The 13,941-nt window shown below is 52.1% G+C and overlaps 1 protein-coding gene and 1 non-coding gene across 2 annotated transcripts; one reads left to right on the forward strand and one right to left on the reverse strand.

Annotated features, from left to right (window-relative positions):
- Positions 1–239: 239 nt before the first annotated feature.
- Positions 240–10,559, forward strand: LOC107547702 (putative P2Y purinoceptor 10). Its single transcript, XM_029067062.2, has 2 exons — positions 240–539; positions 8,600–10,559. The coding sequence occupies exon 2, from the start codon at positions 8,610–8,612 to the stop codon at positions 9,612–9,614; it is 1,005 nt and encodes a 334-aa protein (XP_028922895.1). The 5' UTR covers positions 240–539; positions 8,600–8,609; the 3' UTR covers positions 9,615–10,559.
- On the reverse strand, positions 5,325–5,462 carry LOC114813047. Its single transcript, XR_003760658.1, has one exon. It is a non-coding gene; the product is annotated as a small nucleolar RNA SNORA7 (small nucleolar RNA).
- Positions 10,560–13,941: the final 3,382 nt, after the last annotated feature.

The raw sequence follows: 13,941 nt of genomic DNA on the forward strand, positions 1-13,941 counted from the left end.
ACATAGTAAGCGCTTAACAAATACCAACACTGTTATTATTATTACAATATAATAATGTAACAGACACATTCCCTGCCCACGACGAGCTTACTGTCTCGAAAAGTGCTATATAGATGAGATCATCATCAGGGGTTTGAGAGGGCGCAGTTTGTGGGAAACAACACCTTTCTGAGTAGAGCCGCGGGTGGGTGAGGGCAGGCTAGCTCCGGGCCCGCTCCACCCTCCTCCTCACCTCGACGTCACAAGGACTGGCGGGGCTAAAGTCGGGGTGGCGAGAACATCACTGCTTGAAGCCAGTCCGTGAGATCGCTCGCCTGGGAAGCTGCAGGGCAGGACAGTCACCTCCTGTTTACGCAAGCCCCGTGAGCCCGCGCACAGCCAGGCCGGCACTTCCCCTCCTGCCCTCGACCCCGGCTGATCCGTGCTGAATCGTCCGGACCCCCTCGGGACGTCTCCCACGGGACCCCGAGCCCCCACCCACCCACACCCCGGACACTGCAGCGAGAGGACCCGGGCGCCCGCCCCCGGGGAAGGAAACAGTAGGTAGCGCCGTCGATGGGGGGCGGGAAGAGAGGCTGCTGCGGCAGGTGGGCTGCCACCTCGCCTTTTAGGGTCGGGGGGTCAAATTCCACAACCTGCCTAGGGGCCCATGCAGAGTGGTGCCCTTTCCCGGCTGGGTCCGAGGTTGGGGGGAGTAGAGGTGAGCGAGGGCGTGGAGACAGTCCTGCGAGAGCAGATGAGCTTGCCCCCTGACAGGTCTGGCCCTTCTCACCCACTTTAAGGCCACGGGCCTCGGGTCAAAGGTCAACTCTGGGGTTACGGTGCAGGGCTGTCATGCCATCTTGCCCCGGGCAGCGGGGATCCCGGCCGGCCCACGTGGACCAGGTCTGGAGCTCGCGTGGACAGCCGGGGGAGGGGGCGGGACGGCACTGCTGGGGACCAGTGGCAGCGGTCAGCTTGAGTGGCCGAACTGGGGATGTGGAGCAGCCGCCCCCCACCCCCAGGCCTCGGGGTAGGGTTTGGGTGGTGGGGAGCGGGTGGTGGCCCCAGAGGCTGCCGCAGCGTGGACCCTTGTGCCCGAGCCAGGTGGGGAGGAGTCGAGCTGGCGGAGAGGTTGACCAGGGACGGCTGGACGTGGACTCCCCGTTAGGTCACCCCGGGGCGGGGAGGGTCAGTGGGAGCCCTTTGGGACATTTCATTAATTAATTAATTCATTCAGTCGTATTTATTGAGCGCTTAGTGTGTGCAGAGCACTGTACTAAACGTTTGGAAAGTACAAGAGAGCAATAGAGACAATCTCTGCCCTCAGTGGGCTTGCGGTCTAGAGGGGGGAGACAGACATCAAAACAATTAACCAGGTATCGTTATAAATGAATAGAATTATAGTTATATACATGAAGCGCTCAGTACAGTGCTCTGCACAGAGTAAGCGCTCAATAAATACGATTGTATATATAGTAAGTGCTTCTGGGCGGGGAGATCTCTGGCGAGGAGCACCTCCTAGCGGCGTGCCCCTCCCCAACGTCCAAACAATAGAGCCACTATCAACCCCTGGCCAGGGGTGGTCCCTGATTAACGGTAGACTGGAAACCCCCGAGGAGCCGGGCTCGTTCCGTTATCGCCGCCGCCCTGGACAGATGTTGGGAAAGACCACTCACCCACCCTGCGGGAAGGTCCTGACTCTGGCTGCCTACCCCACTAACTTCATTCATTCAGTCAGTCCTATTTATTATTAATAATAATAATGACATTTTTTAAGCGCTTATTATTTTCAAAGCACTGTTCTAAGTGCTTAGAACAGTGCTGGGGGAATACAAGGTGATCAGGTTGTCCCACGTGGGGCTCACAGACTTAATCCCCATTTTACAGATGAGGTAACTGAAGCACAGAGAAGTTAAGTGACTTGCCCAAAGTCACACGGCTAACAAGTGGCAGAGCTGGGATTAGAACCCATGACCTCTGACTCCCAAGCCCAAGCTCTTTCCACTGAGCCATGATTTACTGAGCGCCTACTGTGTGCAGAGCACTGTACTAAGCGCTTGGAAAGTACAATTCGGCAACAGACAGAGACAATCCCTTCGCAATAATGGGCTCACAGTTTAGAAGGGGGAGAGGGACAACCAAACAAAACAAGTAGACAGGCATCAATAGCATCAAAACAGGCATCAGTAACATCAAAACAAGCATCAATAGCATCAAAACCCCGCGCTTTGGCCCAACGGCCATCCCTTACGACTTCCCCGGGGAGGCGGGACCATCACTTTGAGGACCACGGTGTCCAAGGCCAGGGGACATTTTGGTATTTCCTTTCTACATAAGAAACCCAAATGAGGTGGCAAAGGAGATAGTGGAGGGGGGGCATCCTTCACAAAAGTATACAGTCTCAGGCCCCTGGGAAGGGGAGGACCACACCCTCAAAAGCCCCCGAGAAGGTCAGCTTCCCTACCGTCAGTGGGGAATTTTGGAAGCAGTTTGTTCTCGGGAGAGTGGGGGCATCCCACTGCTCCCCAAGACAGTGGGAAATGGTTCGATAGCATGATAACATTTAAAACTTTGGTTCCTCACTCCTTAGGACCCAGAATTCAGGGTGGATTATGTCCTGCCTGCTCGATTAAAGTTAAAAATGAAACCACAGAACTGCTGGAGCAAAACAAAACTCTAGAAAGTCTTTAAAGAGGTAGAAGAATGCTTTCTCCTTTACCCACTCAAACCTGAAGGTGTTCATACAGAAGGGGCTGCTGGGTCTCCACCGCCTCTGGAATTTGATTCCCCTGGGCGAGGGAAGGGAGGAGTGCAGCCCCTCGCCCACTCCCCACGGGCCAGGGCCAGAGGGTTTGGGGCTGGGGATGTTCAAAGAGGATGGGCTTCGGACGGCAGGGGCACGGAGCTTCATCTCAGGGCCCATATCGAGTGGGGGGCATCAAGGTGTGGCCACAGTGTGCTGTAATAACGTCATACGAAGCGGGAGGCCGTGAGGATTTTCCTCTTCAGACGTGGAGCCCCAACACCTGCTGCTGGAGTGGGAGGTGAGGCCTGCTCTGGTTTGACTGGGCCTCTGCAGGAGAAAGAAAACATTAAGATCTGCAACTGAGGGACATAGATTCCCTGCCCCCTTCCCGGTTCCTGCAATCTTGGGGCTCCCAGAGAAAGGAGATAACTCAAATAAGTGCTTAGTACAGTGCTTTGCACACAGTAAGCGCTCAATAAATACAATTCATAATAATACCCAACTCCACTTGGACATACACCCAAGGAAGTCATTGATGCTGATGTATTGATATGATTTGTCATTTTTTAAATTATTATTATATTTGTTTAGAACTTACTGTGTGTCAAGCACCGTACTAAGCGCTGGAGTAGATACAGGATAATCAGGCTGGACACGGTCCCTGCCCCACAAGGGGTTCACAGTCTAAGTAATATGAGCCTCATGTAGGGAAGGAGCTTGGCTTAGTGGAAAGAGCCTGGGCTTAGGAGTCAGAGGTCATGGGTTTGAATCCCGACTCTGCCACTTGTCAGGTGTGTGACTGTGGGCAAGTCATTTCACTTCTCTGTGCCTCAGTTACCTCATGTGTAAAATGGGGATTAACTGTGAGCCTCACTTGGGACAACCTGATTACCCTGTATCTACCCCAGTGTTTAGAACAGTGCTTGGCACATAGTAAGTGCTTAACAAATGCCAACATTATTATTATCTGCTTGCCCCAGCACTTAGTTCAGGGCTTATCTCATAGTAAGAGTACCACATTATTATTATTGTTATTATCAACATCACCGCTATCTTCCTTGCTGGTCCCCAACCTCCATTCATCCATTCATTCATTCAGATTTATTAAGCACTTACTGTGTGTAGAATACAGTACTAAGCACTTGGGAAAGAACGATACAACAATAAACAATGACAATCCCTGCCCACAACAAGCTCACAGTCTGGGGGGCGTTGGGGGGAAGGAGATAGACATCAATACAAATAAATAAAATTACAGATATATACAAAAGTGATGTGGGGCTAGGAGGTGTGGGGAGGAGACCAAAGGGAGCAAGTGAGGGCAACACAGAGGGGAGTGGGAGATGAGGAATGTGGGGCTTAGTCTGGGAAGGCCTCTGGGAGGAGATGTGCCTTCAATAAGGCTTTAAAGGCAGGGGGAGTCATTGTCTGTTGAATTTGAGGAGGGAAGGTGTTCCAGGCCAGAGGCAGGACGTGGGCCGGGGGACGGCTGGGTTGTAGAAGGAGAGAAGCGAGGTGAGGTAGGAGGGGGCAAGGTCTCCCCTCTCCAGCCCATATATTACTCTTCTGCCAGGACCATTCTAAAAGAAGCAAAGTGGCCTTGTGGAAATAACACTTATTTGCTCTGTGACTTTTGGCAAATCACTTAAATTTCTTTGCGCCTCAGCCTTACCTGTAAAATGGGGATTAAGACTATAAACCCCATGTGGAACATGGACTGTTCCAGATTACCTTATTATCTCGTATCTATGCCACTGATTACTACAGTGCTGGCACATAGTAAGTGCTTAAATACCACAAAAAAACAAACCTCAATCAACCAAAAATATTGGGCAACTGTGTCCGGAACACTGTTCTAAATGCTTGGGAGAGGACAGTAGAGTTAGTAGGCACGATCCTTACCCTCAAGGAATTTACAATCCAGTAGGAAATATTGACACTAAAATGAATTACAAATAGGATGAAGCAAGCAAAATGAGGGTGGAGAAATTAATTTTGCTGGTGGTTCCTGTGAGGAAACCACTAAGCAGAGAACAACTGATAAACTACAAGTCATGAAGCCACCCTCACTTTTTAGTTAATGATGATATTTCTTCAGGACTAACTCTGGGCAGCACACTGGGCTACATGTTGTGGAAAATAATGATCGATTGGTTTTAGCCCATGCCCACATGGGGCCCCCAGTCTAAAAGGGAAGGAAAGCAGGGATCTTATCCCCATTTTTCAGGTGAAGACATAGGCTCAGAAAGGTGAAATGACTTGCCCACAGTCACACAGGATGCCAGTGGCAGAAGTGGACTTAGAACTCAGGTCTCTTGATCCCTCATCCCACACTCTCTCCACTAGGCCACACTACTGTCAAGGTAGTCTTGTCTTGTCTTATGCTGTCGAGTCGTTTCCGACCCATAGCGACACCACCCACACATCTCTCCCAGAAAGCCCCATCTCCACCTGCAATCATTCTGGTAGTGGATCCATAGAGTTCTTTTGGTAAAATACGGAAGTGGTTTACCATCGCCTCCTTCTGCGCAGTAAACTTGAGTCTCTGCTCTCGACTCTCTCCCACGCTGCTGCTGCCCAGCCCAGGTGAGTTTTGACTTGTAGGAGATGGCCTTCCACTCGCTAGCCATTGCCCAAGCTAGGAATGGAAAGGATAAGCCTCTGCTTGACTCTCCCTCCCGTCGTCGAGACCGGTAGAGGACTGGAAACTCTCCAGGTGCGACCCTGAGAGAGGGTTGTCAAGGTAGGACTGGTTGGGTAAGCTCACTGTTTTACAAGCGGGTCAAAGGACCATTCTGCCTCTGAGAATTGATGTACCATCTGGCTCATTATCATCAATCATCAATTATACTTTTTGAGTGCTTACTGTGTGCAGAGCACTGTACTATGCTCTTGAGCATGTACTAAGACTCAGGGGATAGCTTTCTTCGGGGGGCCAAGCAATCACACACGCAGGAGGTGACAATTACAGTGCTTTGAACACAGTAGCACACAGTCAGTGCTCAGTTCAGTGCTGTTTGCCCAACTCTCAGTACAGTGTATATCTCACTTTAGGTGCTGTGGTCCGCACACAGCAGGTACTCAGTACAGTTCTCTTCATACATTAGGCATTCTACAAATATTTAAAGAATGAATGAATTTAGAATTACAACGCTCCAGACTTCATATCAGCCAACTCGGCCACTGCCCTCCAATGAAAGTAGGCAACAACCAATCGGCATCTGAGCTGGTCAGCCACATCCCTCAGTGTGGCTGTGGCTGCTAGTCAGCCAGTAGTCAGCATTCATTCATTAATTCAATCGTACTTACTGAGCGCTTACTGTGTGTAGAACACTGTACTAAGCACTTGGAAAGTACAATTCGGCAAGAGATAGAGACAATCCCTACCCGACAACGGGCTCACAGTCTAGAAAGAGAAGCAGTGTGGCCTACTGAATAGAGCATGTGCCTGAGATTGAGAAGTACCTGGGTTCTAATCCCACCTCTGTCATTTGCTGTGTGACCTTGGACAAGTCACATAACTTTTCAGTGCTTCAGTTACTTCCTCTGTAAAATAAGGATTAAGACTGTGAGCCCTATTTAGGACAGGGACTGTGTCCAACTTGATTAGCTTGTATATATCCCAGTGCTTAGTACGGTGACGGCACTTAGTGAGCGCTTAATAAATGCCATGATAAATAAAAATAAAAGTCGGCCTCCTAGTGGGTCCCTGCTAGCCCCAGACGGCTGCCACTCTTCTTCCTGCTCTCTCTTCATTCATTCATTCATTGGTATTATGAAGTGCTTACTGTGTGCAGAGCACTGTACTAAGCGCTTGGAAAGTACAATACAGCAAATAGAGACCAACCCTGTCCACAACGGGCTCACAGTCTGGGGGGTGGGGGGAGGGGGGCGGTGGGGAGACAGACATCAATACAAATAAACAGGCATCAATAAAAATAGAATTATACATATATACATATATACCTAAGTGCTCTCCTCCTTGAGGGCAAGGTCACTGGCAGGGTCCAATGGCTGGAGGAAGGGGGCCGGGGGGAATTGGGGGGAGGGGGAGGGCTAGGTCACAGGCTCTAACGTCCAACCCCCTCTTTCTTCAGCCTTGCGAATGCCGGACCGGCTGGGAAGGGGAGGGGTGTGAGGGGGATGGAGAGGCTGTCACATATATTTTCGGTTAGGTGAACCCAGGCTCCTTTCCCTCCCCGCTCCCAGAAGGAGGAAAGTCCCCGCAGGCAGCACGAAGCAACTGTCTCTGTTTATTGCTGAACTGTACTTTCCAAGCGCTTAGTACAGTGCTCTGCACACAGTAAGCGCTCGCTAAATACAAATGACTGACTGACTGAATGAATGAAACCACAGTCACCAAGCTGCTTACCAGCCTGGAGCGTCTCCCCGCCACCCCCCCGGCTTTGGCCCCTGGGTCAGAGCAAGAGATCGCTCACTGTCCCACGCACGGAGGGCAGGGAGACCCCCACCTAAATGTATGGGGTCCGAGGCAGAGGAGCGGGAGGACCCGAGGGGTTTCCTTCAGAATCGGGGGCGGGGAACTTCCAGAGCTCATCACCCACCTGGGTTCCCGGCACAGGGGTGCACCAGGCCGGGGTGACCAAACCCCCAACAGGCCCAGTGCCTCTGAGGGCCTAGCCATGCGGGGAAAGCCCCATCCACCTTCCCACCACCCCCCACCCCCAACCCTACTCGGCGGAAGGCCCACGGCGCGAAGACCCAAGCTCAGGAAGCAGCTGGGTGGTTTTTTCTGTGAGATGGGACAGGAAGCTGAAAACCACCCTAAACCGTTTGCTACCGGCTGAAGCTCTCCAAACCCGTGAGACAGAGCCCAGGGCAAACACCGTTGTGTGCCCACGTGGTCCAACCGACTGTACAGCCAGGCATCCATGTGCACACACGTGCTCCTGCTGACTGTACGGCCAGACATTCGTGTGCACACACGTGCTCCGGCTAACTGTATGGTCAGACAACCATTCATTCATTCATTCAATAGTATTTATTGAGCACTTACTATGTGCAGAGCACTGTACTAAGCACTTGGAATGAACAAGTCGGCAACAGATAGAGACAGTCCCTGCTGTTTGACGGGCTTACAGTCTAATCGGGGGAGACAGGCAGACGAGAACAATGGCAATAAATAGAGTCAAGCATACACCCGCTCTGGCCGACTATTTAATCGCACATCTATGCACACACAAGCAGTGCAGCCTACTAGAAAAGAGCACAGGCTTGGGAGTCAGAGGTCATGGATTCTAATCCCAGCTCTGCCACTTATCAGCTCTGTGACTTTGGGCAAGTCACTTAACTACAGATGAGGCACAGTGACTTCATCCATAAAATGGGCATTAAGATTGTGAGCTCCACATCGGACAACCCGATTACCTTGTAACTACCCTAGTGCTTGGCACATAGTCAGCGCTTAACAAATGCCAACATTATTATTATTATTATTATTATTATTACTCTGACATCCATTAACACACATATGCTCCAGGTTAAAGGTCTCATAAAGGTCTCATAAAGGTCCACTCTGAGAAGCAGCGTGGCTCAGTGGAAAGAGCACGGGCTTTGGAGTCAGGGCTCATGAGTTCAAATCCCAGCTCTGCCACTTGTCAGCTGTGTGACTGTGGGCAAGTCACTTAACTTCTCTGTGCCTCAGTTACCTCATCTGTAAAATGGGGATTAAGACTGTGAGCCCCACGTGGGACAACCTGATTCCCCTGTGTCTACCGCAGCGCTTAGAACAGTGCTCTGCACATAGAAAGCGCTTAACAAATACCAACGTTATTATACGTCTAGGTGCACATATGTGCTCCAGCCAACCGTACAGTCAGACATCCATCTCTTTTTCTCTCCCCTCTGCAGCTCTCACTAAATGAGCCAGCCAACCTGTGCCGTCCCGGGGGTCAACGAGAGCTGGGTCAATGAAACTGGAAGATGCTCCTCCAACGTCACATTTCAGGCCTCGCTATACGCAGCCACCTACACCGTGGTCTTCATCCCGGGGCTGCTGGCTAACAGCACGGCCCTGTGGGTCCTGTGCCGCTTCGTCCGCCAGAAGAACAAGGCGGTCATCTTCATGGTCAACCTGTCGATGGCCGACCTGGCCCATGTGCTGTCGCTACCCCTGCGCATCTACTACTATGTCAACCACCACTGGCCCTTCCCATACTTGCTGTGCCTCCTGTGTTTCTACTTGAAATACCTGAACATGTATGCCAGCATCTGCTTCCTGGCCTGCATCAGCCTACAGCGCTGCTTCTTCCTGGTGCACCCCATGGGTGCCCGCAGCTGGAGGCGCCGCTACGACGTGGCCATCAGCACCGCCATCTGGGCCGTCGTGGGGACCATCTGCCTGCTCTTCCCCCTCCAACGGTGCTTCAAGCCTGGCTGTTGCTTCGCCGACCTGGGCTACAAAGAAATTAAGAACCAGCGGTCCGAGGCGGTGGCTGGGGCCGTGGCCATGGTCACCGTGGCTGAGCTGGCGGGCTTTCTGGCCCCCACCTTCATCATCGGCTGGAGCACGTGGCAGATCCGCACTTCCCTGCAGCAGCTGCCTGGCTACCCGAGCGCCCAAGAGAAGCACCGGGCCCTGAGGCTCGTATACACCTGTGCGGCCGTGTTCGCCATCTGCTTCACGCCCTACCATCTCAACTTCTTCTTCTACTCCATGACCAAAGTGAAGGCCATCACCAACCCAGACATCCGGATCAGCTCTACCTACTTCCACCCGTTCACCCTGTGCCTGGCCAGCCTCTCCTGCTGCCTCAATCCCATCCTCTACTACTTCACCACGTCTGAGTTCCGTGAGCACCTATCGCGTCAAAGTAGCTCCAACACCCACTCCCGCCTCATGAGCGCCTCATCTAACAGGGAGTGACCAGGGGTGGCCCAGTCTGGCCCATCGGCTCAGTCTGGCCCGTAACCGGGCGGTCTGGCTTGTGTTGGCCACGGCTGGGGGTCCGCCCCGGTTGGCTTAGTCTAGCCCCCGTGTCATGACAGTCTGGCTCGGGTCCCAGCAGAGTGGAGTGTTTGGGTTGGTTTGGAGGGGTAAAAGTTAGTTCTCAGTCCATCTTGCCCTCCCCTCCCTCCTCCAATCAATCAACAGTATTTAATCCCTGGCTCTGGAAGGCCAGGGCTGTGGGCAGTGTGTCTCTGTCCATTCCCAAGACTCCAGCGGAGGCCACCTTCAGCATGGCTGTGGTCAGTGAGACAGCATCCACGAGCAAGAGTATGTAGACTGTAAATTCCTTGTGTGCAGGCTGCTTATTGTTGCATTGTACTCGCCCAAGCTCTTAGTACAGTGCTCTGCACACAGTAAGTGCTCAATAAATATGACCGAATGAATGGATGAGAGTCACCGAGGGGGAACCCCTTAATTGATGCCCCATTGTTCTTCTGCAAATGTAGCAGGCAGCATTCTCTGCTGCCACTTCCTCAGGTGACCACTGCTCAGATATTATGAGAGTTGGCACAGGACCCAGAGAGGATGCCCATGTTTCCTTGCACTTCAGCCAAAGGGGGCAAGATCTGTCCCACTGCCAGCAGAACGTGTGCCAAATGTGTCGGCCACAGCGGTGAAGGTTTGCACTGGATCATCCACATTCTTATGCCCAGCGGCCGGCACAGTGAGACAGCTGGCAAGGAGGACGGGCATGGCCTGTGGTGGCAGAACAGAATCTATCAGAGACTTTAGCAGCAGCAGATGCCCTTGCCCCTTTTGTAAGCTACTGTGAGTCCTGAAAGTCTTGTATTAGGCAAGTGTTTAGTTGGGACTTAATAAAGCTTGTTATTATTGCAGCATCCAGCATGGCTGGGTGGAGGAGTTTTTGACTTTCTTTGATGAGAAAGGGTACAGCATTCTGCCCACAACAGGTATAACACTTTGCAGGCAGTAGACATAGAGCACTCTGCATCTAGCTGGTGCTCAGCCTGAAAATTCCAGTCTGTTGTGATTTCTGGCTCCCGCTAGGGCATTTCTGCCCTCTGCCTTGGTTGGAGGTCCACCTGATACATGAGCAAAATGCTGGGGTCAGGCTCAGGGTCCAGCCAGCCCATACTGCCTCTGGTAGGGACACCTGGACCCAGAGAACTATGCGCTGATGGCCTTCCTGAACACCCACCCTCATAATTAAGGATGGACTATCCAACTTCCCCGATGCTAACCTTTCCATCGTGATCTCCCCCAGTGACCAGCATGGACCATCCAACACCCGGGACTCTCTCCTCTCCATCCCTGACTTTCCTCAATGACCCAGCGTAGATCATCCAACACCCCTGAGTCTTCCCAGTGACCCATCACAGACCATCTGACACCCCTGACTCTTCCCGGTGACCCATCACGGACCACCCAACACCCCTGACTCCCCCACAAAACTGCAAAGGCAGACTGGCACCCGTAAAGAGAAAACAACCTTAGAACAACCCAAGAGAAAAGCTGCCCACTCTGAAGTGGCATGGAAACAGAACGATAATCACCCCGAACCCAAACCCTGGTAACTGTGAACACAACAAGTTCTCACCCACCACATCCTGAAGCCGTGGCTGCCCCGTCCTACACAGGAAATAAAAGGGCTTTCTGAAAATAACCGACCAAACACGACCCCTCCCCCTTCACCCTCCAGCCAGGAACGCCATGCACCTGAGCCCCAGGGATTGCTGGGTCCAGAGAAGTTTAGTAGCTCTGACCGGGGACTCCTCAGGGGAAGCCGTGAGTCCCAGGGAGCCATCCATGGCTCCAACCATGACACTGGCTGAGACTCCCCAGCCACCCCCTCCCGCCGCGCCCCCTCCGAACCCGAGGAAGAATGAGCTTCGGAAAGGACATCAGCATTGCGGGCGCCTGTGTACCATGAGCTCTAGACTTAGAGAAGCAGTGTGGCCTAGTGGATAGAGAGTCCGGGCCAGGGAGTCAGAAGGACCTGCATTCTAATCCCGGCTCTGCCACTTGCCTGTTGTGTGACCTCGGGAAAGTCACTTCATTTCTCTGGCCCCTTCTGGAAAATGGGGATTAAGACTGTGAATCCTATGTGGGACAGGGATTGTGTCCAATCCAATTACCTTGTATCTACCCCAGCGCTTAGTAGAGTAGCTAGCACATAGTAAGCGTTTAACAAATACCACAATTATTAGTATTATTATTACTAGACTCCAAGCTCATTGTGGGCAGGGACCATATTTGCCAACTCTGCTGCATTGTACTCTCCCAAGCAAGAGCTAGTCCAGCACATAATAAACACTCAATAAATGCCATTAATTGAATGATGGGTGAACCATCTGGGTGGGCCACCAGAGCCCTCATGGGGCAAATGCTGACCCCCTTTTAACATCCAGGCTGACCCTCGCGATCAACCCCAGGACTTTTAGAGAACTGGACATGGGTCACAGCTGGGCTGCTCAGTTTCCCCACACGTACCCCATTCCCACCTCAAGCTTCTCTGGCTCACTGCCAAACTCACAAAGTTGCCCAGCGTTTGAACATGCTCAGTCTGTGCCCAGTTTAAGCCTGGGACTCATAATCCCAAAGACCCCCAGAACGCTGGGGAATTCCCAGCCTGTATTTCCCCCTGATTTGCCTTCTCCCTCGCTCCCCCCCAGCACTCGCTCTGGCCTCAAGGTGGGGTGGGGGTGGCTGCCTCCCACAACCACCCAACACATGACCAGAGTTGGAAGCCTCACCAGCCTCCTGTGCCTTCAGAATTAATAATAATAATAATAATGTTGGTATTTGTTAAGCGCTTACTATGTGCCGAGCACTGTTCTAAGCGCTGGGGTAGACACAGGGGAATCAGGATGTCCCACGTGGGGCTCACAGTCTTAATCCCCATTTTACAGATGAGGTAACTGAGGCACAGAGAAGTTAAGTGACTTGCCCACAGTCACACAGCTGACAAGTGGCAGAGCTGGGATTCGAACTCATGACCTCTGACTCCAAAGCCCGTGCTCTTTCCACTGAGCCACGCTGCTTCTCTGACCCCCCTCTGCAGGGACCACAGGCAGGAAGGCTGCCTGGTCCACCCAAATGCTGGGAGTAGTGTGGGCGGAGGGATTTACAGCCCCTATGAGATCAACTTTACTCTGCCTTGATCTTATCCTTCTCCAGCCCGCTGCTCAAGGCCTCTAGTGGAGGAAGGGTCAGATGACGGAACAGGAGATTCAGCCCCGATGACATCTGCCTGCCCTTCCTGGGAAGCCAGAAACCATGGGGCTCTCTGGGCTAGGGCCGGCGCCCAAATGTTGGCAGCTGGGGGCAGCCCTTTATCCCCAGGCACGGATTCCATCCGCAGCCTGGCGGGAGGGGCTGCTTCCGACCTGGACCTACCTGCCAGGGGCCTCCAGCACAAAGCCAGATATTGACCCCAGCGGCAACAGGACGGAAACTGGACGGAAACCCGACACAAATAGACCTGGAATGGGATGGGACACTCCTCGGAAAACCCTGGTGACCTCTGGAGGAAGCAGGGGAATTCCCATGCACACAATCCTATGAGCACACACCACACACACACACACACACACACACACACACACGCGTACACATACCGTGACACACATATACACTCACGGTCACAAAAACAGTGCACTCATTCATATATTGGTGTGTGCACACACAGCCCGTCACTGGGCAGGGATTGTCTCTATCTGTTGCCAGATTGTACATTCCAAGCATTTAGTACAGTGCTCTGCACATGGTAAGTGCTCAATAAATACTATTGAATGAATGAATATGTGTGTGAGAGAGAGACTTCTTTGGTAGGAAGATGTCAACAGATACCACAGTCAGACCTACGCACAACATGCAAGATTAGGGAAGCAGCATGGCCTAGTGGAAAAAGCATGGGCCTGGGAGTCAGAAGGACCTGGGTTCTAAAAAAAAAGGCTCTGTCACTTGTCTGCTGTGTGATCTTAGGCAAGTCACTTGGCTTTTCTGTGCCTCAGTTACCTCATCTGCAAAATAGTAATCCCTATTTTGTGTGTGACTGTGACCTCCATGTGGGACAGAGACTGGGTCCAACCTGATTATCTAACCCAGCACTTAGTACAGTGCTTGATACATAGTAAGTGCTTAACAAATACCTTTATTATTATAATTCACATAGAGATACATTTCTACACACTCATACCTACATACTCACAACGGCAGACACACACACACACACTATGGCACACCAGCAGACAATGAAGGTCATCTCAAGGAACAGAATGGC

The sequence above is a fragment of the Ornithorhynchus anatinus genome, chromosome 6 (assembly GCF_004115215.2).
Source record: "Ornithorhynchus anatinus isolate Pmale09 chromosome 6, mOrnAna1.pri.v4, whole genome shotgun sequence".
Taxonomy (NCBI): Eukaryota; Metazoa; Chordata; class Mammalia; order Monotremata; family Ornithorhynchidae; genus Ornithorhynchus; species Ornithorhynchus anatinus.